The 23,893-nt window shown below is 35.6% G+C and overlaps 1 protein-coding gene and 1 long non-coding RNA gene across 3 annotated transcripts; one reads left to right on the top strand and one right to left on the bottom strand.

Moving 5' to 3' along the window:
- Positions 1-276: 276 nt before the first annotated feature.
- LOC129003143 (ribonucleoprotein PTB-binding 1-like) lies at positions 277-14,795 on the bottom strand. Its single transcript, XM_054431390.1, has 2 exons — positions 12,324-14,795; positions 277-4,746 (listed from the first exon to the last, which is right to left on the bottom strand). The coding sequence occupies exon 2, from the start codon at positions 4,401-4,403 to the stop codon at positions 2,352-2,354; it is 2,052 nt and encodes a 683-aa protein (XP_054287365.1). The 5' UTR covers positions 4,404-4,746; positions 12,324-14,795; the 3' UTR covers positions 277-2,351.
- A 473-nt stretch (positions 14,796-15,268) lies between these two features.
- LOC129003785 (uncharacterized) lies at positions 15,269-20,377 on the top strand. Of its 2 annotated transcripts, none has more exons than XR_008491645.1 (4): positions 15,269-15,450; positions 17,022-17,240; positions 18,783-18,917; positions 19,468-20,377. It is a non-coding gene; the product is annotated as an uncharacterized LOC129003785 (long non-coding RNA). The 2 variants fall into 2 exon arrangements; XR_008491644.1 differs by having other exon boundaries at positions 15,269-15,493.
- Positions 20,378-23,893: the final 3,516 nt, after the last annotated feature.

The following is a 23,893-nucleotide window of genomic DNA, read 5'->3' as shown; positions in this document are numbered from 1 at the left end:
ATAAGAAAATAAAAATACACGAGGCATACAAAAACTTTCAATAAGAAGACAAGAAATCACGGAGCTACCTCATAGTATAATATATAACTATGCAAGGACAATAGTTAAATTATTCTTCCTTTAAATGTTTATATCTTATGATAAAAGGCATAATCTTTAAGACTTATACCTTACCATAAAATTATCCCTCATACAGCTAACCCAGATCTATGATTAGCATAAAAAATCTTAGTAGAATTGTAAAGCATAACACGAGGATTATAAATAGTTCACCAATAACTAGAATTATTTTATTAAATGAAAAAGATCAAAAAGTTCAGCACCGGTATTGATTTCAGTATGGAAAAAATAGTATTTATTGTACAATACCATGAACTGGCTATAAAATTGTTTAAAAAACAATCATAAAAACCAATTTCAAACATCACAAATTATCGCACTAAAAATGATAAACAATAAACAAGACTACAAAAGGAAACACCAGTTTACTTACTTACATCCAGTATAAATATATTGACAACCTATCATATTACATAACTGCAAATATTGAATAATTAATACAATATTATATTCAAATTGTAAATATATGTTTACACTACATTATGTAGTAAGTTATCAACGATTAGAGTGTAGATGTATGAAAATGAAGGTTTATTAATTACCAAACCAAAATATTTGCGCCTGCAAATTCATAAATGGGCTTGATAATGCTTTTACTATTTAAATGACTATTTGGATACTTTGCACAATAGGCCTATGTGGATTAAATTATAATTACCCACTTACTGTAATCAAGTTATATTATTATTATTGTAATTTAGTTGTTAATTGTTTTTGCTTTCTTTAAATATGTTATGGATACAATTTGTGAAAGAAACATCATCACTGACAAAATTATATACGGATGTCATCTTACCACAGTCTATGTCTCAAAATCTATTTTATCTATTTTTTAAACCTTTGGATCCATATCAAAGTGTTCATAGCAGTTTTTTTTTTGTAGCATTGTATTTTAATCGTTTAAGTTATTGACTTTTGTCCCTTCTTTATTGTAGCTAAACTATGTCAACCACCTGCACAGATATGTCTTCTTATATCTGTACATACACATAGATTTGAATGTTATGTAAGCCATATCTTGTAGCTTATCTTTCTTTGAGTGTGAATGAAAAATGATGATCTTTTAATTCACTATCCCTATATAATTGTTTATGTAGGATTGTACATTTATCTCTAGGAAATGGTGCTGAGCTTTGCCTGATAAATAAACATATACTTAAGTCTATTTGACATTTCTGAAACCTTGGCATATTTTTATACACTATTATAACTATATTAAAAACAAAGTTACAGAACCTCTCTTAACTGACCATTACAAAACCAAGCATAGGTCAGGTCAACTAACAGGCCAGTTAAAATGGACAATTATGAAAACATGTAAAGTACCGGTAGCCTACTGTATAAATTGATTTATTAATGATTTTAGCTTAATAGATAAACCAGAAACACAGCTGAATAATTTCAATAAATGCTTAGTTATTCATTGAAAAAATATTGATCAAGTAGAAATGAAAGTTGCAAAGTGTTACCATAGATAAAACATACTCGTGTTACCAACTAACTGTGCTACAGAGAAACAATTAGCCCCTTCTTCACTACAGTACTAGACACAGTTTGGTGTTGGAAATAGAAATACTTTTTTAGAAAAAAATATTGTGTATCAGTTGAATCAAAATATTATTTACATAGTTAATTGTTAACAATAACACTCTAAAATATGCAAGAAAATGTCAGCGAGTCTTCCCTGTTTTTGTCCAAAGTGGTGCATAGCAAAACTGGACCGGAGCATAGTCATGATTCCATTTCATTATTGCGATTAGAATAGGAGCGCAAGTCTCTAGATTCCTAATAAAAGACAATTAAGGCAAACAGTTTTGAAATTCTAGGCAGAACTGACATTTTTTTTTTATAGGCAGAGGCAGTTTATAGGAACAGCAGTCAATAGGGCTGTGGTTACAATAACAAATAACAATAATAAATAAACTTAAACAAAAGTCAATTCGTACAAAAAATAATAACAACAAATTCCTATTACACGAGTCATAATGATCACAATTGAGGAAAGCACTCCGAGCAGCTGTCGATTCGGGTCTGGTTACAATAACAAATAACAATAATAAATAAACTTAAGCAAAACTCCATTATTTGTAAAATTAATAACAATAACTCGAAATTAAGACTTTAACCAGTTGTCTGAATCTTATTAGCAGCAAAGCACTAGACTGTAATTAAAAGTACAAAAAAGTGTTATTACAATTAAATAACAGCATCTTTTCTACAAGTGATATAACTCAGTTCTTTTTCTTTCTCTTGAAATAGGAACCTTCGTAATGTCCGCCGAGCCCCTGAGAATGTTGACCAACGTAGTTGCTTTCTGGACTAGGCTCGCGAGAGGGTAACAACCTCCTCTTCTGACCAAAAGGAGTTATGATGGGGTTGGGCTGGGGAGAAACCGTGGGTGAGGCCTGCGACCTAATGATGTCCGGCGATGCGAAGGGATTGAACACAGGTTGTGGGAAGGTGGAAAAGTACGTAGGAGTGCTTGTGGAGAACAACAAAGGTGTCAAGTTGACAGGTTCAGGAGAATCTGTGAGTGGAGAGCGAGGTAGAGGCGGGGCTACTGGCAAGGACGAACCCATCGGGTTGATGACAGGATACGTGAAGGAGGGTATGTCCGAGGCGGGTTGACCCTGGGAATGTAAGTTGGTTAGGAACTGTTGTTGGCTCTGTTGATTGCTGGGGAGACGTATGAGATTCTGGTGAGACTCTACGTGCATATTCGGAGCGTGATCTCGAATAAAATTGGGAGGAGGCATGTTGTAGGGGTGACTCGGTGGTTTGGGAGGAGGTACGGGGAAGGAAACGGGTGTAGGAGTACCTCCTGTTAGCTGTCCTCGTAGATCCGCCCAATAGCTGGGAGAGGGTTCCCCTTCTACAGTCAAAGCCGGAGCAACTTCTCCAGCAGGGGGGCTATGTCTCAACCATTGCGAGGGCTGGGAAGCCATTGACGACAGATTTGGCACCAATGGTATCTTAGTAGGTGTAAAAGGGGTAGGCTTGAGGAACAACGGTGGGCTAGTCACTGGTGATGGCGGTTGTTGGATGGTGGGAGACATATAAAGGTCTGTTCCTGATAGAAAATTAATCTGTTTTTTGACTAGATCCGGCATAGTAACTAAGAGAGATGCTCTTTCAGGGTCTGGAGGCTGTTCTCCAAAATTTGTCGCTTGTTTTTGACTGGTGGCGATTACACTTTGCAGGTTTAGTGCAAAAATAGGGTTCTGTTTAAAAAGGTTATGAAGATTTTGCGCAACAGTTTGGTCATTTGGCTCAGGAAGTAGCCCAGTAGATCTATCCTTAGGGTCAACATCATTGAGCAGCTGCTGATAGAGGTTGAAAGCCCGTATCCCAGGAATGTAATAACTGATTTTGATGTTCTTACCATGCAGATTGTATCCGTCGAGGGAAGTCTGCACAGCCTCTGCATCTTCCCAGTTGTTGTACTCTACAAGTCCCCAATCCTGTGGACACCCGTGTTTCAAGGCAATTTGGCAAAATAGAGGGTTGACAATTGATGAAAATATCTTACGAAACTCACTCATGTCACAGTAGTTTATTGGAAGACCATCTACATACAGGCACTTGGAATGGAGTGATTCAAATGTAACGTGGCTTGAATCCAGCCAATCACAGACAAGTGTATGGTTGTTGATCTGTTGGCTGCCGAGGATGTTCTTTGCTAGTACTGAAATTTCTTTACTTTTGTACTCGACAAACCCGTAACCTTTACTTTCTCCAGTCTTTTCACTAATCATAAGGAAGCTGCGTTTGACTTCCCCACAGTATTTGACTAGAGTGTTGAACTCTTTTTCTGTATAGTTCAGAGGTAGGTTTGCCACACACAACATTATCTTTGTCGCTGCAGGACACACAGGTACACATTGTCCATACAAAAGGAAAGTCCTGTCACGGTCCCACTCTTCCAGCATCTCTGGGTTCTCCAACTCGGCCCTGGCAATAGACGAATCTGCCCCAGACGTCACTGTGATCTTGGTCACCGGAAAGTCATTGAGGAGCTCTCTAATCTCCGGTTCGGTGACGTTCTGTGAAAGATTCTTCATCTCGAGAGACCGGCCTGTATGGAAAATACTTTTACACAATAACACTTTCTTTTTAATTTTTTCTTCCAGATCATCTTCCCAAAAACTGTCTGTTGAGGCCTTCACCCAAACTTGACCTCTAGACCAAAACTTGTTGGCATCAGATTTTAATGAATTTGAATTTAACCTGTGGAGCCGGGGTGAAGAGAAAGAAATTGCTGCTTCGGTGGATCTGGTAGTCATAACTCGCAAACTATTAAAGCAAGATGGTTCAAAATACAAAATAGAATTTTTTGTCCAACAGAATCACTAAACTTATTTCACATAACTGACCAACGCATCAATAAATTTCTAATATTACCTGCACCAACTACATCGAATCTTGATACTGATTGACAGGTTAAGAGGGTTTACTTAATAATTGGTCAATTTTTCTGCCAGTATGAACAGTTATCTATTACATTAAATTTTAAAAATCTCTGAGGGAGGAACCTAGTCATGCCACTGGACTACAGGGTACAATATCTTAGAGAACTCTTCGTGAAGAACGTCCACCTTTTGGGAGGAGTGAGGGCCTCAAGTAGCTCTGAAAAAAAAAATACAAATTATAACTTTTGATACAAAAAATGGGATTTCAAAGATTTTTTCTAGAAATGTTTCACCCACATCAGCACTCTAAACACATTAACACAAAATAAGAGGGTCTAAGGGGTCTACAAAATAATTTGAGTAGCCTAATAATTGTGTAGCAAATCTTTCAAATAACTCAGCAGCAGCCAACAAAGCCGTAGACATAAGAAGTCGAGAAAGCTTAATCTTTTATCAAGTAATTATGTTCTGTGTGTGTCTATTACAAGGCAATAGAAATTTTATATTTCAAAATATCAAGATATTGTAACTGTTATCATTAAGTATACACGTAAGAGTTGTCACATAATTTTTTTTATAGAGGGCCAGGCTTACAATAACCATGGGGTTGCAGCGCAGCAGGAACAGCTTATTGTGCACTGTTGTCACATAATGCTATTAGTTGTTGCCGATTTTGGCTACGTAGTATGGGCCGTTGATGCTTGGGTCACGGTAGTCTGTCAGTAGTGCAGTGCGCCTCTGAGGACCTTTTAACCATTTAGTATTAAAAATTTATTATAAAACAACGAAAATAGAAACAAACAAACGAACTTCATCAACAAAAACGACATTCTGAAACCTACAATGAAAACAATAATAAAAACAACCAAACTGCCTTGCCGACAAGCCCGAGGTGGATTAGTTCGGGCCGCTGACACTACTCTGGATCAGCGCTGTTCAGGTAACAATAACCTCCATTGAGTGGCTACTCTAGTACGTGTATACTCAATGTTGCTATAAAAATGGTTACTGATTTAAATATTGAATTGTTTTTGTGATATTTTCATATTATTCAAAACTAAAACTAATCTAAACTAAAATTAATCCCATAGGAATAAAGAAGAGAGTAACACCTTGGCCAGTAGCAAAAGTTTATAATTACAACCATCATTTTTTATCTAACCCTCCATCAGTGACACCATGGAGTTTTTCTCTGGGCGGATTGTTTTGTATAGAAAAACATGTGATATCACTAGGTGGCATCTTAGGAGTTACAGTACCTCACGTGCATCTTTCAAGGAACCGATTGAACATTATTTTGATCTCTCACCTCCACCGCCAAACCCCTAATAATCAGTTGAAGTACCAAGATTGGCGTAGCACGGGGCCCAGCTCTGTGAGCCACTGATGGTGTTGTTGTTTTTATTTGCTATCTATTCTATATATATAATACGCTAAGCAGATTTTTGTAAACAGAACTCCTCCCTCTTTTTTGGACCGATTTTAATTATTAAAGTGTAAAAAAAATTGCCTTGGTCTGTAGTTTTGCAAAGTGTTTTTTTGTTTTTTGATATCTTTATTAGTTTGGGCAGGATCTTCCATCAAAGTTGGGTTTTCTCCCATAGGATTAACATGGGGGAATCTAAATAATTAATTGGAAACTTTGTCTCCACTAATTTGAGGGAACGGCTGGGCGTAGAAACTTGGTAGAGGTGTCCAAAGAAAGGTCTTGGGCTGTAGATGAGTTATCAAAAGAAAAACTATGTAAATTCGCTTAGGGCTCTGGCCCTGAAGCCTTTAAAGATCCCTCCACAGATTTGTTTAAATTTTAGCCATGTGGATAATACTCTTTAATGAAACAGCTGTTAATTTTAAAATTGTATTTTAAACAACACACATATCAAACAGGCACATTATAGGTAACACTTTATGAAATTCTTCATAATTTTGTTATATATACAACCTAGAGCTATTGGGTGGACTGATGCTTTTATGTGTTGAATGAGGCAACTGAAACCATGAAATACATTTATGTATAACCCAGTGCTCAATTTGTAAAAAATGAGGTGCTAGAACTGTAACCTATTTTATGTGATTCGTACTAATTTATGCCAATATTTTTATCTTTCTGAAAGAGAGGTACTGGAACTCCGTTCTGCCGCGTTCCCCCGCAAATCGAGTACAGTATATAGTATACATAGAATACAAAAACTAAAGGCCTAAGAGGTTTAGTTTTAAAACTATCTTAGGCCTACAGGATTTTCAAATAGTAGCACACTACAAAATTGATATGCACTCATCACTCTTAAGGCAGTGGCACATTATCGATCTTTTCCCCCACCAAGACCCCAAACCACACCGGGAGAAGGGAGGTAAATCCAGAAAAATTTCAATCCAAACATTTCCCCGATCAAGACCAAGAACAGACGAATTCTACCGAGCACGGTTCATTAAAATAACATGTTACAGATTGATAATTTTAAATGCCTTTTGATAATATTGTTTAGCCTATATTAATTTTGGAAGAATTTAGGTATAAGTATTATCATAGATAAAACATACTCCCTTGGTAGATTTCTCATCCTTATGGAACAGCTGAAGACAATTTTATTGTTAGTTCATGTACGGTTTATGTAGAGGTCGTGTTTTGTTTACAATTTGTTTCCCGTTATTACAGCCATTTAAAATCTCGTTTAACCAAATAATACGATCTAATCATAAACAATAACTTGTCCCCTAGTTATATAACCAAACAGTAAAGCACAAATCAAGAAATTAACCCTAAAATAACGGAAACAAAGTTTCATCGACACTAGCGCCTTTGTGTCACTTACATGAACTAGACACGAAAAACGTGCTTCAAAATTTGCAATGGGATGAGAAGTCTACTTGTGTTGGTTAGTCTATGGTATTATATCGATTTACTTTATTCATGTTTATGTTTAACATTATTGATATCATTGATTAAACGGTTTCAACTTGTACAATAAATTTTCAACCTTGACAAAAAACAAACCACAAAATTACAGGCCCATAATAGATTTGATGACAAAATATGACCCAAAATTTATTTATTTTAGCAAATAAAGAAGGTAATTGCCATATTAAATTAGAACCATCAACGCTAGCCCAGGTGGCCACGTACACCAGACCGATCTTTCGCCAAAAAACCGCCTCAAGAGCGCACATCTCCCTGCTCGGACTGATGTCTGGATCGGTGTACGGATCCCTGACACACTATTTAACCTGCTCCCTTTGACCTCCCTTCTCCCTGCTCAGTTGGGGTCTTGATAGGGGAAAAGATCGATAGTGTGTCACCGTCCTTACTATACAGTGTCCTGTGAGTAAAAATATTAAAAATTAGGTTTGATGGGTCAAACTAAAACAAAAATCAGAATTATTTCAGAAATACCTTGTACCAGAAATACCAAGTTCCGCCCATTGGAACTTGTCATAGTACTTACTTAATTAACAAATATATTTCCTGTACGAACCTATTCCATCTTTATTCCCAGGTTATTTTGTAAGAGTAGCTGTTAAGGTTAAATTCCACTTCATACAAAATATTGACTTAAGACTACAGTACAATAAATTCCAAATTTAAAATGTTAGTAAATTTACAAAGAAAGTGTGGAATAAATCTTGAACATATGTTTTGAAATAAAAACAAAGCAGAAGTCTCCCATTTAATCTTGAATCGTTGATTATTTAGTCAATGTTGTTATTTCATGTTTAACGTAAAAAATACACAAATTTGAAAAGTTTCACAGTAAAATAATTTATTTCAACATTCTATAACGTACATAACTAAAAAGTCTTAATTATTTTAGGTAACGTTTTTTATGTGGTACATTGCAGAATTGACTGGCAATTAACCCTTAGAGTGCCAGGCGAGAAATAAAAGTAACGCTCAAAAAATTCCGATGATTTTTCCCGAAGGTCACGCTTAAAATGCCGAGCGCGATCTGGCGATTTTTAGGTTAAAATTTCGTAAAAACCGAATTTTTGATATTTTGACCAACGAAAATCGATGTATCGCATCTAGTAACTTTCGACTCAATGTTAATATATGGGTTAAAAGAATCCGAGTATCCATTCGGTTGTTATGACAACTGTTCGATCATTACGAAACGTCCGGTCAGCCGGACGTTGGCACTTTTGGCTCGTTCTAAAAACGTCCGGTCGGCCGGATGTCGGCACTTTTGGCTCGTTTTAAAAACGTCCGGTTCCCCGGACGTTGGCACTCAAAGGGTTAAATCATCCAAATGTTAATATTGCGTACCGACTTAGTGCTAAATCGTGATCAGCTGTATTGAAGTAAACAAAAATCAGCAGTAAATGGCTTCTGGTGCTATTCTTATGGAGAACATTTTACGTTATATCTAATTTTGTGTTAAAATTTTGGGAATTGCACTATTTTTCCCGCGGATTGAGACCTTTAATTTGAGCCCTCTCCCGTCATTCTACGACTTCCCAGTCGCCCACAATTTTGACGCAAAGAATCGGCTTACGTAATTAATATATAGATATTTTACACATCTATGTGGTAGGTTTATTTAATCTAAAACTTTGTCATAGATTTTTTTATCTAAAACTATGTTATTGATTATGAAAATAAAAAAAAAAACCATTCTATAACCGATGCTGTATCAACCCAGCCTCTGCATAGGCCTAGTTACCGATATAGTTTAACAAAACGGCACACGGAAGATTTCTCAGGTGCCGTTTACGTCACTAACTGCCGACGTCACTTTGAGAGAACACCATTACCGCAACGATACGGTTTTAAGCCATCGGCCTTGGTGGTGTAGTGGATAGCGTGTCGGGCTGATAATCGGAATGTACCAGGTTCGAATCCCACTGGTAGTACTAACTTTTTGTCAACAATTTTTTTTCATATCAGCAAGTTTGGTTGGTTTGGTTAGGTTATGACAGTTTAATTTTATAATTAAAAAATTAAAAAAATTAATTTTAGGCATTTATAATTTTATTTTATGAACAAAACTATTTTTTAGATTAGTAAACCTTCATTAGATTTTTCCATTATCAGCACGTTTGGTTAGTTTGGTTAGGTTATGACAGTTTAATTTAATAACAGGAAAATTAAAAAAAATTTTGTCTGTTTCTTCATACGCAGCAGTTAGTGACGTCAAATGGCACCTGAGAAATCTTCCGTGTGCCCCACCGTATAATTTAAGATTAAATTAAATGCAGGCCCGGTCTGGCTCCATTGGAGGCCCTCGGCTAGATGTTGATTTGAGGCCCCCAGCCTGAAATAAAACAAGGACCATGGGGTGCTCTCACGGCAACAATTAGTTAGCATATATGTTTGCTGCATGCCGCAGGTTCATAAAAGGGGCCTAATGTGGTTTTAAATGATTAAAAGTTTTTGATAATTTTGATTAAATTAATAATTGCTAAATTTCCATAAATTAAAATCTTTGTATTTGGTATCAATCAATTTAAATTTGATATACAATTTGCTCGTATTTCTATTCACCTCTACAGCTGCCATAAAATTTAAAGGCCTATTCTTAAAATTGTTTTAAGTCTTCAATTTAAAAATAAGACCAAAACCTAGTTCTTGGAGTTTTTGCCATACATGGTAAAAAAGCATATCACGTACCACTTTTGAATTTTGAATACATCTATGAATGGACCACATTTACTGTTTATCACACACTTTACTCCATAGTTGTACTTCAGCAACAAAGACAAACAGATATAATCAAAAGTATTTTAATTTAAACGTTGTAAGGCTTACAAAAAACTTCTGATGATTTCCGCCTGCCTGTTTGCGACTTCTCATTGTTAGCAGAATCGGAACTGAAACCAGCTAACCTGCTAACCATAAGTTCAAACAATTTGAATTTAATTCGTTTTTATTTTGAAATATTTCTTATCCATTTTTATTTTACTTGCGCCACTTGGGTGCACACGTTTCATTTTATAAACTGAACGATTCACGTGTTAGTAATCTTTCAAACAATACGTCATAACCCACTACGTAGGAATGACTGGAAACAGTCGTCGGTGATTAAACTAGTCGTAACACCATACTCGACCTTTTGGTGTTGAGATGAGGCTGACTGGTCAAATAAAATCAGTTGTAGATAAACTGACGGATAGGAATTGGGAATAGTTTTAAGGGATGATACATGAAATGTAATTGCATTTATCTTTGTTGTTTACAAAAATATAACATTGCCAAGACACTGTGTTTTATATACTGATGATTTAGATTTTAATGCCTGTAGTAAAATCTGTTTTAAAAACCAGGTAACAAATAAATAGGAATATTTGTTATACTGAGTTAGAGACATTTAGGCCTACTGAATAATTTAAATCTTGCAGTCATGTAATAGGCTAACTAAGTTTTTTTAATTAATTGTAAATGTTGTCATTCTATTACATTTTATACCAAAGTAACAAAATATTAATGCAAATGACAACAAACAATAGGAATCAAGCGGGAAAACTCTAATGTTTAAAGTAAAATTATATTCGATAATTTTCTTTGCAATGACTGAAATCACTGCACCGATTGAACGCCACCAGTTGTTGTAGTAGTGGAATTCTCTCGGTTTTTAATTCGACTGGAAAAAACCACTGGTTTTAAAAACAACCGATTGACAAATTGACTAGTCGATAGTTTTTTCCAGTCGGTTGTCCCATCACTATAATAGTACAAGCGCTAAGCTGTCTGCTTGAGTCCAGACACCAGACACCAGACATATCGCAGACGCGCCGGCACGGCAATGTCTCGTCACTACCACGGAGCGCTGGGCACTGAGCTGATTTGAACGGTGCGTTGCAGTGAGATCGGTGACTATCCTCTAGTACCGAGTGACTATCACTGTACTTAGGGGCTACCCCTAACTGTAATTCAATTAAAAAAAGAGTATTGTTTATTAAAAATTGTTTTTGCAAGACTACGTTGCTGTGAAACAGTTAAACAAAATATTTTTTTATTATAACTAAATTTTTTTGAATTGATTTTTTGGCTTTTGGAGGCCCCCTTGAGCCGGAGGCCCTCGGGGATCGCCGACCAGCCGCCCTGGCCAGACCGGGCCTGATTAAATGCAATCATTGAAAGGCTAACATTTATGAGATAGTTTTAACTATCAAGAAGATAGGCTATATGTTATGATGTCAAGGGAACACCTGTTATTCTAAACTGATTTTTCTTTCCCTTGCGAAGCAGCTTCTTTTGGTTTGCGAGCTAGTTACTTGATAAACTTTAATTTAGGACTTACCAAATTTAATAATGATATCTTATACTATATGCTACCTAATTTATCACTAGGGCATAAAGTGATTCTTTTCAACCTGAGCTCAAGTTTTGCGACCAAGGCAAGCCTCGAAGACAAAGATAAACGAAAGGACACGCATGTATTAAAACAGTTCTTGTTTGAAAAAAAAGTGGTGGGTATCTCGTTAACAAGGCATTTTCAGAAAAGAATTCTTGATTTTTGTGTTGTATGGACCTATTAAACCTATTCCTAGATTTGTTGTATTTACTTAGAGGACACACGCTGTATACAGGGTTATAACTAGGCCTAACTAAACTAAGATAGGTAGGCCTACTACCTTTACCAGTATAAGAAAAGCAATTTATTAAAATGATATAAAGGAATGTGTTTGTGGTAAGTTATAACAGGGATTAGAAGTAATACTAGCTAGGCCTAAAAGTATTTCAATATTAAAGCTAGCCTAGAAAAAAATACCATTGGCGTGAAAAAAAGAAAGAATTTTAAAGTTAGTATAATGCATTCCCCGTTAACCAGCACTGAAGATGTAAATGATTCAAATTACCTGTAGCTCAGCAAAAGTCGTTAGTCACGTCTATTTTGAGACATTCATTCATCTGAAAAACATTCCTCTTCAGGCAGTCCCCAAGTTTGAGATTTCATTGCTATCATGTTAGCAATAGATCTATCACCAAGAGCAGAAAAACTCGTGCTTGAAGTTTCTTGACAAGTGGATGAACTTTGGGTTGATTTTGATTCTGGATTGGAATGAGGGTTTACTAGTTCATTTGTAGAAATTTTAAAATCACTGTCTGTATTTCCATCATGACTTTTATTATTGTATCGATGTTTTCTTTGTTTACTGAGCTTTCTTTTTCTTATGGTAGGCCTTAAACTGCTTACAATCGAAGTATCTAAATGTTTTATACCATCAGTGTCGCTGTCTGATCCACTATTTAAGTCTTCTAAACCAGCTCTTTCTAAAGCTGCTTTTTCCCTCTCCTTAAAAGTATCTTTTATCGGTTTTAGAGTAGTTGAAAGTTCTGCCAACAAACTATTTGGAATAACAGGGTTTTCTTCTATATGCAGATCATCTTGATTGCCTTGTCTATCAGGAATTATATCACTAACAGCTAAAAATACTTCATCCAAAGAATTTGTGTTTAAGTCTAGATGGCTGAAATTTTCTTCTGGAAACACTTGGGAGTGCTTTGTAGTTTTACATTCATCAATTAGGCCTACATCATCTAGTTTGTCTAAATGAGAAGAGCTCGAATGTTTGTTGGAGAAAGAATGAAGACAGGTTGCATTGAACACATTCATAGCATATGTAAGTTCACATCTGACGTTTTTTATTTCTTCATCAAGTTTATCTTTCATATTACACAGATTAATCTTACTAGATTCGGCCTTACTGTCGATAGAATAATTTTCTAAGTTGTCTTCTAAATTCCTCAGATGGATCAACATGGATAAGATTAGTAAGTACAAATTATGCAATTCAGATTGAATAGAGCTTATTTCTGAGCTGTCTGTTCTCTTAAAATTTTTATTATACAGCTCCCCATCACTAAATATATTTTCAATGCTAAAATAGAACTTCAATTTGAAAGATAATCCTCTCAATTTCGAGTGAGCATTGAAGAACAACCTCAGAATTTTACTACGACTGAAATTGTAACTAGAACCAAATGGATTCCAAGCACTGGGACAGATGCAAATACCAACCCATCGGAAAAACTCTGACTGAAGTGTCAAATATGAGTCATTTAGTAACTGAAGATCTTTTAATGATATAGTGTAATCAGTTTTGTTCAAGTTTTCAGCAGTGAGATGGTCTGGCAGAAAACTATCATTAGACAATGTATAGCCATCAATGAACAACCAATCTGGAACACATTTTCTCGCCTCATCGCATGTTGATCTAATCAGATCAATTGCATCAATCAAGGCACTAGCTAAAGACTTTCGAAGGTGAGGTAATGTTTTCCATGTTGGTAACATTTGTGGCTTATCATGAAGACTTTTGATTGGGATAAACAAAGTGGCACCAACATTTTGAGAAGTAACCTGACCTGTCGAGAGTATTTCAGTTTCTTTCAGCATTCGAAATAGTTTATTGACATTCAAACATAGGCTTTGAAAAGATCTAATAGCAGAAACAAATGATCTATTTTCAAACGATCTGCAAAGATAATCATAACAGTGGTACAAACCAATTACTGAAAGGGTTGACATTAGAGCTGCAGGTACCTGAAACCTTATCTGTTTCTTAAAATACAATGCCATGGATAAAGTAGTTACAATAATACCGCTACTATACATCCATTTGTGTTCTGATCGATGGTTAGAGGTAGAAGTTCTAGATATGAAAAATTCTACGAGTTCAAAATCTTCAGGAAGCAATAATTTACTACTGAGCAGATTAGACAGTTTAAACTTATCATGAGATGATATTAAGTTGTGATGTTTAGTTTCACAGCAAAGTTTGTTTAGGCCTAGGCCTACCGGTACTTCTATTGAAGATTTCGCAAATTGGAATTGAGAGCATACTTGAGGCTGATTGTACGTTTCAAATTCATTATATCCTTCTGAAATAATATGTCTTGATAAATCATTGTTAAAGAGTAAAACTTCCTCGTCCTCTGACATTGTTTCAGGATCTTGTAAAATAGATTTGAGATTATTTTTCGTCCCCCTATGGTAAACAAAGTGGACCTTTTTGGACCTCCGTCTGGCCCAATTTTAAGTACAAACAATAGAAAGTAAAAATGTTCACATTAAACTTACCATAACTATGCTATAGGCCTTTTGATAAATACAGTAGGCTGATACTGAGGGAGGGGCCTATGGTATGGACCAGCACAAGCTAAAGTAGGGTTCAATTAATTTCCTTGATATGTTCCTGAACACGTATTGTTTTAAAGTTTATTTATAAACAAGTGTTTTCTTCCAGTAATAATAAAACCTCAACAAGAGGTGACAAAATGAAACATACTTGAACACACAGAAAGTCGTTTAACCAAAAGTAGTGTCACACAAACAACGAACACAACAGGGAACAGAACAACAGTAACAGAAACAGAACCGAACCTCCTAGCTTTAGCTTGGCGCTAGCATTGAGTATAAACCTAACCGTTTATACTCAATGGCGCTAGGCATGTAAAAAAGGCGGCAAGGCATGATGAATGGGGTGGGTTCCATAATATCGACAACCGTAGAAATTGATCGAAACTGAATTATTCCCAGTTTGTCGACACTGGAATATTCCCACTTAACCGACATCCCAAATAACCGACGTCGCAAATGATCGACACCACAAATTGTCGACATCCCATATTGTCGACAATGAAATAGTTTCACTATGTCGACACTGAAATAGTCCCAGTATATCGACAAGCTCCCGTTCTTCGGAGCTACTCTTGAAAAGGAGTTGTTCTAATTCATCGTTCAGTTCCTCAACTCACGAGTCGCAACGTCAACTCTCAGTCTCAACGTCGCAATATTTAATTCCGAATTCCGACGGTCAATGAATAGTGATAAGCTGGCCATTTTGACAAAGCATTAAGTTATTACTTTTATATTGTAAATATTTATCTTTTTTATTTCTTTCCTTGCTTACAGGAAAATTGGTGACTCGTGTGTTACAAACAATAGTTTTTAAGGGAAACAATGTGAAATAATTTGTATAGGTAGGTTATGTAGGCTAATCAACATGATAAATAGACACTTTAGGTAAGTCACCAACAAGAAGGTAAAGTAAGACACCAACAAGAACTTAAGATACAGCTTATTCGTAGGCTAATTCTGAATCATCAAGCAATATTGTAGCAAATGTTTGAATAGGCATATCCCAAGGCTATTAGGATTGTCTCTTATTCCCATTGACCCAGTGTCAACTTTAAGAATTTGTTTATGTAAAAATATGCGGCTGCACTTTAGTTTATGTCCTTTATTCATTCAAATGAAAGATATTAAGGGTACAGTTTCTTAACTGGGCTATGCTAATATCGATTGCAACTATCGTTTCGATTAGTAAACCTTCATGCGATTTTTTCACCATCAGCAAGTTTGGTTGGTTAGGTTAGGTTATGATAGTTTTATTTTGCAATAGATGTATTTAAAAATATTGATTACTAATCAATATTTTCAATTTGATAGTTTCAATCAATATTAGCATAGACCATTTAAGAAACTGTATACCCGATATGAATACATAAGTTAGACTATTTAACCCTTTGAGTGCCAACGTCCGGGGAACCGGACGTTTTTAAAACGAGCCAAAAGTGCCGACGTCCGGCCGACCGGACGTTTTTAGAACGAGCCAAAAAGTGCCAACGTCCGGCTGACCGGACGTTTCGTAATGATCGAACAGTTGTCATAACAACCGAATGGATACTCGGATTCTTTTAACCCATATATTAACATTGAGTCGAAAGTTACTAGATGCGATACATCGATTTTCGTTGGTCGAAATATCGAAAATTCAATTTTTACGAAATTTTAACCTAAAAATCGCCAGATCGCGCTCGGCATTTTTAGCGCGACCTTCGGGAAAAATCATCGGCATTTTTTGAGCGTTACTTTCATTTCTCGCCTGGCACTCCAAGGGTTAATATTTTGAATATTTCATTCCGTTAGTTAGTTTAGGTTTCACCCTAAGATTACCCAAAATTGATATAGGCCTAAGTTTATTGAATGATATAATCAATATGACTGGGACGGGTGGCGTCGTCCTGTAATCCATCTACTAGGAGGTCACGAATTGTGGATATTTATAGGCATGCACTGTGGATGCGATACTCCCTGGTGTGGATTAACATCCGCATGAGTGAGTACTACGACTATCCGCAGTACTATCCTGATAATAAGACCAATTCATATAGGCTATAGACCAAGGCAATAATGTGGTTCGGATTCCACTATAAACTGTAGGTCCCTTAGTTGCCATTAGCTGTATGGGCTATTAATTAACAGCTGTGTCTAAGGAATGTCGGCCTTAGTCACTAACAAGACTACAAGATTGCGCCACTCATCCTGATCTTAAACTCATTTCCATTCGTACTTGGCTTAAAATACCTACTTTGTATGGTCGCCAAGTAATAAGAAAGAAAGTAGGCCTATTAAAGAAATATATTCATTGGAATGAGTGTAGGACATAAACTTAAGTGCTGTAAAATATTCTAGAGCTGTTTGTATTTGGTGTAAGACTAGACTTGGATTATATCATTCATTGCTGATGACATCAATGTTAATTTTATAGATGATCCTGGAGCAAAGGCTGCAATTTGACCTGAACCCAAATTGGTCTCTATTTTAAATATTGTCTTGAACCAATAAGTTAAGAGGACTAACCTTTCTGGACGACATTGCCATCGACATCACAGAAAAGAGAGAAAGAGAGACCAGAGTTGTGGACCCTGGAGGCAATTACCATACTGCCGTGATAATGTTCCTTGGTCTAACCATAACCTTAAGTGAGGTGAGTCAACATTCTTTCCCCTTTGTGATAGATTCTAGGCTATGTTTGTTAACTAAGTTATTCAAAGCTCAAATCGGTACTTTGGTAAGTGTTATCCGGAGGGCCTACTGTCCATATTTGGGTGGGTTCCATATTATCGACAACCATAGACACTGATCCAAACTGAATCATTTGCATTTTGTGTTGAACAGAGTTTGAACAACTAATTATTTATATGTTTTATGGTAACTGTAGGGAAAATATAATGTGTAACACAAGTGCAAACTGCCATTGCTGCACTCGACAAACTTTCCACACTCGCCTACGGCTCGTGCGTAAACATTTCTCTCATGTGTAGCAAAGTGCCACTTCGCCCACTAGTTACCTACACAAATAAACTATTATTAATAGTTTTTGGTGGAACATAAGGATAATTAATCTTTATGCAAATTTATAGTTTTTTTATAAACATTCAAAACTAGGCCCCTACTTAAAATGCATTTGGATTACATCTCGAAACATGTTCTTTGGAAATGTCTTAATTAGGCTAGAGCTTGCATTTTTGCAAATTGGGAAATAACAAAGAATTAATGTTGAACACGTTCGCTACCGAGCGACGCTCATAGGCCTATGCGTCGGTCCGGTCACTCCTACAGACCAAAAGGAATGATCATGACGTTGCTTACAGACCAAGTGATATGGGAATAACATTGCCAACAGACCAAAAGAGAAATATCGTTTAAATGGACTAATTAACTTCATATTGACCTCAAGTGAATTAGTAAGCAATAAATATTGTTTTTATTTATCGTTTTGAGCAAATTTTAAAACGCCGCATATATGCGTCGGTCAGTCTATTTAATAAATTCCAGATAAAAAGATTACCTACATTTTCGTTTCAATAGACCAGGCGACGCCGTTTAAGCGTCGTTGTAAATTTGGTTGTTTCAAGCTTTTACTCAAACAAATAAAGAAACTCCAAACACTCGCCAAAACTGCAAAGGTTATAACGTTTACATCTGTTCTGAGATGTCGCGGAATGCACAATGTAAACAACAATGTTGCCAACTGTTGTGTGACATAACCAATCGTCATATCCACACACCAAGCGACGCACATTTGCGGCAGATATCCCTCTAGACTGATACGATAAAATCAGGGCTTTAAAATAGACCGTTGCTAAGAAATACGCTGATTAATAACATTGAACACCGACGCAAGTGTGTGTCGTTAGTCTATTTCAATATGATCAGCTGACGCAAATATGCGTCGGTGGTCTATTGTGAGAAACGAGTCGACGCACAATTGCGTCGCTAGTCTATGCAAACGTAAATTTTATATAATTGTGGTAGCGAACGTGTTAAACCAATTTATTTTGTCTAAACCAAATTATTGTTACAAATTATAATATTTGTACTAACTTGACCCAGATTTGCTCAAACATTTTCCTATTATCTGTACCTATTTGAATATCACAAATATAGAAAGGAGTGTACAGACTTGTATTATTTGTTGGACTCAAAGTATTTGTATAACACTATTTTTTGCAATATTTCTGTACAGAACTGAAGCCAGTAAAATGGGGGCGTTGTAATTAATATCCTCCGACATTGGAGAATACAGGGGAGAGGTGTCAGAGGAAGAGGAGATGGAGGATGGGGCGAAGTAAAGACTAAGATTGAAGAGAACTAACTAATGGTAAGTTTTGCCATTTACTTAAATTTAATACTTATAAATCCAGGGCCGTGTCCATTGCCCCCAAGCCTATGTCGCATAACCCTCTTAATTACTAGTATTTAACCAGCATTTTAACTGGAGATGTGCCCAAAAATTTGCTTTTGTTTTCTAGGAGATGTAGGCTTTATTTTACGACTACCCGCTGGTAGTCGTAAATTTCGATCACGCAATCTTTGCAGATGCTTTCGGCTATCATGAGAATACAAGACAAACTTGGATTATTGTACCCCCTAATTCTAACAGATTGTGGGAAAATTTTCCAAGAGAAAAAGCATTCTTTTGAGGCCCCAAGTGAGTCCCCTTCCTAGGCCGAAGCCCTTGGCAATCGCAGTGTCCACCGTTAGGGGAATACGGCCCTGATTTGGAGGCCTATGTTGGTGTGGGGCCTGGTGCAAACCTCCCCCCCCCCCCTCAGTACGCCACTGAGTATATTAAATAATGATAGAAGTATGCATAATTGTTCTGTTCAGAATACTGTTTTTAATATTAATTTTTGTTCTGTTATATCCAGGCCTGATGACAGGGTGGATGGCGATGGAGGCATGGAGGTTGGGGGAGAGGAGGCTGAAGAAGTGGAGACAAATCAGTTTAGATCCATTATGTTGATTAGTTTAACATTTATTTTGAACATCAGTATTTAAATTTTTTTCTCATTTAGATTATTAAATTAAGATTATTTTATTGTTTTTATGAAGATGTTTTCTTACATTTTTAATATTTGTTTGTACTTCTGCCTGGTAAAAAAATACTGTTTTCCTACAGTTACCTAACAATGTACATGTTCTCTCACTGATTTGGGAAAGCAAAGTGGCCAATTCGCTCATCAGTGAGACAATGTTAACATTGTCTCACTCTAATTACTTTGTCTCACTCCAGATTTGCAACGTGAAGGCACAAAATAGTGAGCGCGTAACATGCAGACAAGGTTGTATGTGCGCGAAATACGTTGGCAGCACTGGCTGTAAATCAGTGGGTCAGCTGTTTTACTGTTGTATCATTAAATGTCATATTAAAAGTTCACTTCTGTGTAAAAATATGTTACGTTTCTTTACCAATTTATTTGTTTTATGGTAACTGTAGGAAAAATATAATGTGCAGCTCGAGTGCAAAGTGCAATTGCCTCACTCGAGAAACCATTCCTCACTCGCCTACGGCTCGTGAGTAAGTATTTCTCTCGAGTGAGTCAATTTATCACTTTGCTCACTAGTTGCACAAATAACTATTATTATCTTTAGTATTGTTAAAATGATTACTTTCACTAACTGACCTTGTCTTGGGTAAAAAGAGATATCTTGATATTTAACTAGCAGGGTGCCTGTTCTATGGGCGGGGATTGTATAAGTCAGTAGAAACCTTCTTATATTTCGATACTTGGAAAATTAATCATTTCCAACTTTAGGCCTATATAGTTTAAATCGCTATTCCTGTATTGATGTACTGAAATGAATAAAATTATATGAAATGAAATGTTGTTTTTTTATATATTTTGATGACACACTATTAAAAAGGCATAGCAATATTCTAAAGTTTATAACAGCTTATGTTTGTGTTTTTATTAATGATTTATTGTGACTTTTGAGTGATTGAAGGATTTGTGATTTGGTTTTAAGGAGATTGATGTACAGTTGAACCTCTATAAGACGAATTTCAAGGAGTACGGGAAAAATTCGTACTATTCATAATAAAGAGGGTCGTTTTATCGAGGTTTAATGCTGTTGTTATTCTTCTTATAGAGGTTTCTCCTCGCTCCAAGGTTTCCCCAAAACAATGACTGAGGAAGGAGGATGGATGGGTGGGGGTTTCATGTTGAGACAAGCTTTTGTTTGTTTTGAAAACTACGTACTATGGAGGTTAAGATTATGATAAATTCGTCTTATAGAGGTCACGTTCGTCTTGTAGAGGTTTTGTGCTAAGAATATTCGTTGTATAGAGGTTAATCAGTCCTAGCCCATGTCACAAACAAATTCGTCTTATGGAGGTTTTTAACTTAATTACTACGTTGTATGGAGGTGTTTTTAGCATTGACCTATATGAAAGTGTCAAGGGGATTAAAAAAAATTTGTCTTATCGAGGAATTCGTTTTATAGAGGTTCTTACAAACGAGGTTCAACTGTACCTAATTTTGTATCTATACTTATTAAATAGGTACGCAAGCAGGTTTTTGTGACAATTACTTCTCCGAAATTACTGAACCGATTGACATGTTTTTGGTGTCATTGGAAAGAGCATAACGTGAAGTTGTGCAAGAAACTTTCTTTTTAGGGAAATAATTAGAGAGTGAGGACCTGGGGCCCTTTAAAGTTTCGTATTTCTCCATAAGATTAACATGGGAAACAAATATTGTTATGAAACTCCAGCTGTTGTCAGAAATTTAAAGTGAGAAAAAGAACATATGTTAATTGTAAAATTGTGACAGAGAGGTTATGCAGAAAATCAGGTAGTTAATGGTTATTTGGTGCTATTAAAATAAAGACTGAAATTTGTAAACATACTGGCGACAATGGGTGATACCACGCAAACTACATTATCATTGACAAAGACCAACATGGACAACCTATTGTGGCTATAAGTGGGAAACATTTCTACAACACACTAAAAGCCTATGGTGGAAGGAAAAAACATAGGTGTGCTATTCCCGTCATATTCTGACGTCACTTGGATTGCAAACAAAAGATCACCTGATTGTAACTGTCAAATTAGTATGTAATTGTTTTGATTTTATTGTTAATGTTTTTTTATAAAAAGACACATTATAAAAACAATAACAACCAAATCAAAACAAATACATATACTAATTTGACAGTTATAATCAGGTGATCTTTTGTTTGCAGAATATGACGGGAATAGCACACCTATGTTTTTTTCCTTCCACCATGCTAAAGCCAGATCAGCTTTTGAAACATGATAAAATATTTACAAGAAATGTTGATTATGTTGAACTGGTAAGTTACATTGTGAGTATTATCATTAGTTACGTAATCTTTGAGTTGACTCTTTTAGACTCATCGGAATTTATAAATTATATTTGTTCTTAAACAAGTTATTTGTTTTTAAATAACTCCTTTATGTACTTCTTTGCGATTCCTCGATTTCAAGCAACATATACCTAGTTCAATTTATGGGTCAACTTTTTTTATAAGAACTGGGTTTCGTTATTCATGTAACTATTGGAACACTTTTTATTATAGTATCCATAATAGGAGTAAAAAAATTAAACATAACTAGAAAACACCAGATAGGATTCGAATCAGCTGCTTCATATTGACATTTTGTGGACATTGTGTGACTATTTTTATATATATTTCAATCTACTGATGAGGGAATTAAATTAACAACAATGTATTTAGTATAAAAAGTATAGTTGACTTCCAATTAAAAGGTTTATTATAATAAAATAACTGGATTTGTAATAAAACAACTATTATTATAATAAAAAGCTAGTGACATCATTTTTTTATGTTTATGAACCATACCGTTTCTGTTCTAATATCGGTGATAACAGTTACAGTAATTCCTTTTACCTACGACCTTTTTTAAAGTAGCCGTTTCAGTTAAGTCCTTTAATAAGTCAACAGCTGATCTTGTGTCTTTGTTTTTGTGTCAAATACTGCGTCCATAAAAATTACATACAAATTTTTAGAGCCAGTGGGGGGGATTCCTTAGAGAGTTTTTTTAACGCCATATAGTTGTTAGCACTCACCGATATATGGTCTTTATCACCATGCAAAATTTGAAAATGATTACTTCAGCCGTCTAGGAGGAGATTGCATATTACGAAATGCATAAGAGTCAACGTATAAGAGCTTCGCTCAATGAGTTATACGATTTTAGATTTTTTTAACATAGGGTAGGTAAGGTGTTTATATATTTCCAGCACAAAGAACCATTTTGAACAATATTTTTGAAGATTTTCAGTGTTTGTTCTTGGGTCTGATTAACATGGATATGGATGTCACTGAAATAGGCACCCTGGAAAATACATCACACAAACTGACCTTGTGAAAATAGGGTCAGGAAAGTAAAAACCTGTCATTGTTAGTGTCAGCCCGGTTTTCTGGCTAGTCAAACTAGCCTATAACTGAATAAGTTACACACACTTACCATGGTTGGAATATGCAGGCAACCTTGTGTTTGCATTGAACAGTGTGACAGAACAAAAACCAATAACTTTGTGGTAATGAGAATTGAATTGAGAATCAAAGATTCATAATTATAATTATAATTAATAATTCAGTAATAGAGTAAACAAACAAACAATAAATCTTCATAAATAAAATTAGAGTTTTGTCTGTAAATTGCTCAGAATTATATATTAAAACGTTTTTTATTAGCTCGCTTTCTTGTCTGGTAAAAATTTTGCAATCAATTTTATACTAATTTCCCAATGAGCTATAGAGACTTGAAACTTGAAACATAGCTCACAAATGGATGACAATGCAATATTATTTAATTTTCATATTTCCCTTGTGCTACGCCCCATGGGCATGGGCTTGTTTTTATTAGCTCGGTAGTCGCTTTCCTACAAATTTTGATATTAATTTTAAACAAAGTTCCCGATGAGCTAGAGACTTTAAATTTGAAACATAGCTCCCCAAATGGATGACAATGCAATATTATATCATTTAATTTCACATTTCCCTTGGGCTACGCCCCATGGCCTTCCAAATTTTCCATGTTTACATTTTGAAAGAATGTAAATATATCAATTAATTTAAGTCGTCTGTAATTTTTTTTTTAATACTAAATAATATAATTCACAATTTTGATATGGAAAAATAATAAAACATTTGCTATTTAAATTAATAAATAACTGGTACTCCAGCCCCATCTTCAAACTCTCTAAGGGTCCTCCACTTCTTCCTTGTCCTCCTTAGACACATGCTGCTGGCCCTTAACGTCGCACAAAAAGGTTTCTTCCATTTTTCTGTTAGGCGTTC

The sequence above is a fragment of the Macrosteles quadrilineatus genome, unplaced genomic scaffold (assembly GCF_028750875.1).
Source record: "Macrosteles quadrilineatus isolate MER2022 unplaced genomic scaffold, UCM_ALF_1.0 Scaffold_9__3_contigs__length_116548681, whole genome shotgun sequence".
In the NCBI taxonomy this organism is placed as follows: Eukaryota; Metazoa; Arthropoda; class Insecta; order Hemiptera; family Cicadellidae; genus Macrosteles; species Macrosteles quadrilineatus.
This window is presented reverse-complemented; position numbering and strand designations above follow the sequence as displayed.

Bases quoted from the DNA above. Each gene is read 5' to 3' on its own strand.
- LOC129003143 (XM_054431390.1), bottom strand. From the start codon at position 4,403: ATGACTACCAGATCCACCGAAGCAGCAATTTCTTTCTCTTCACCCCGG.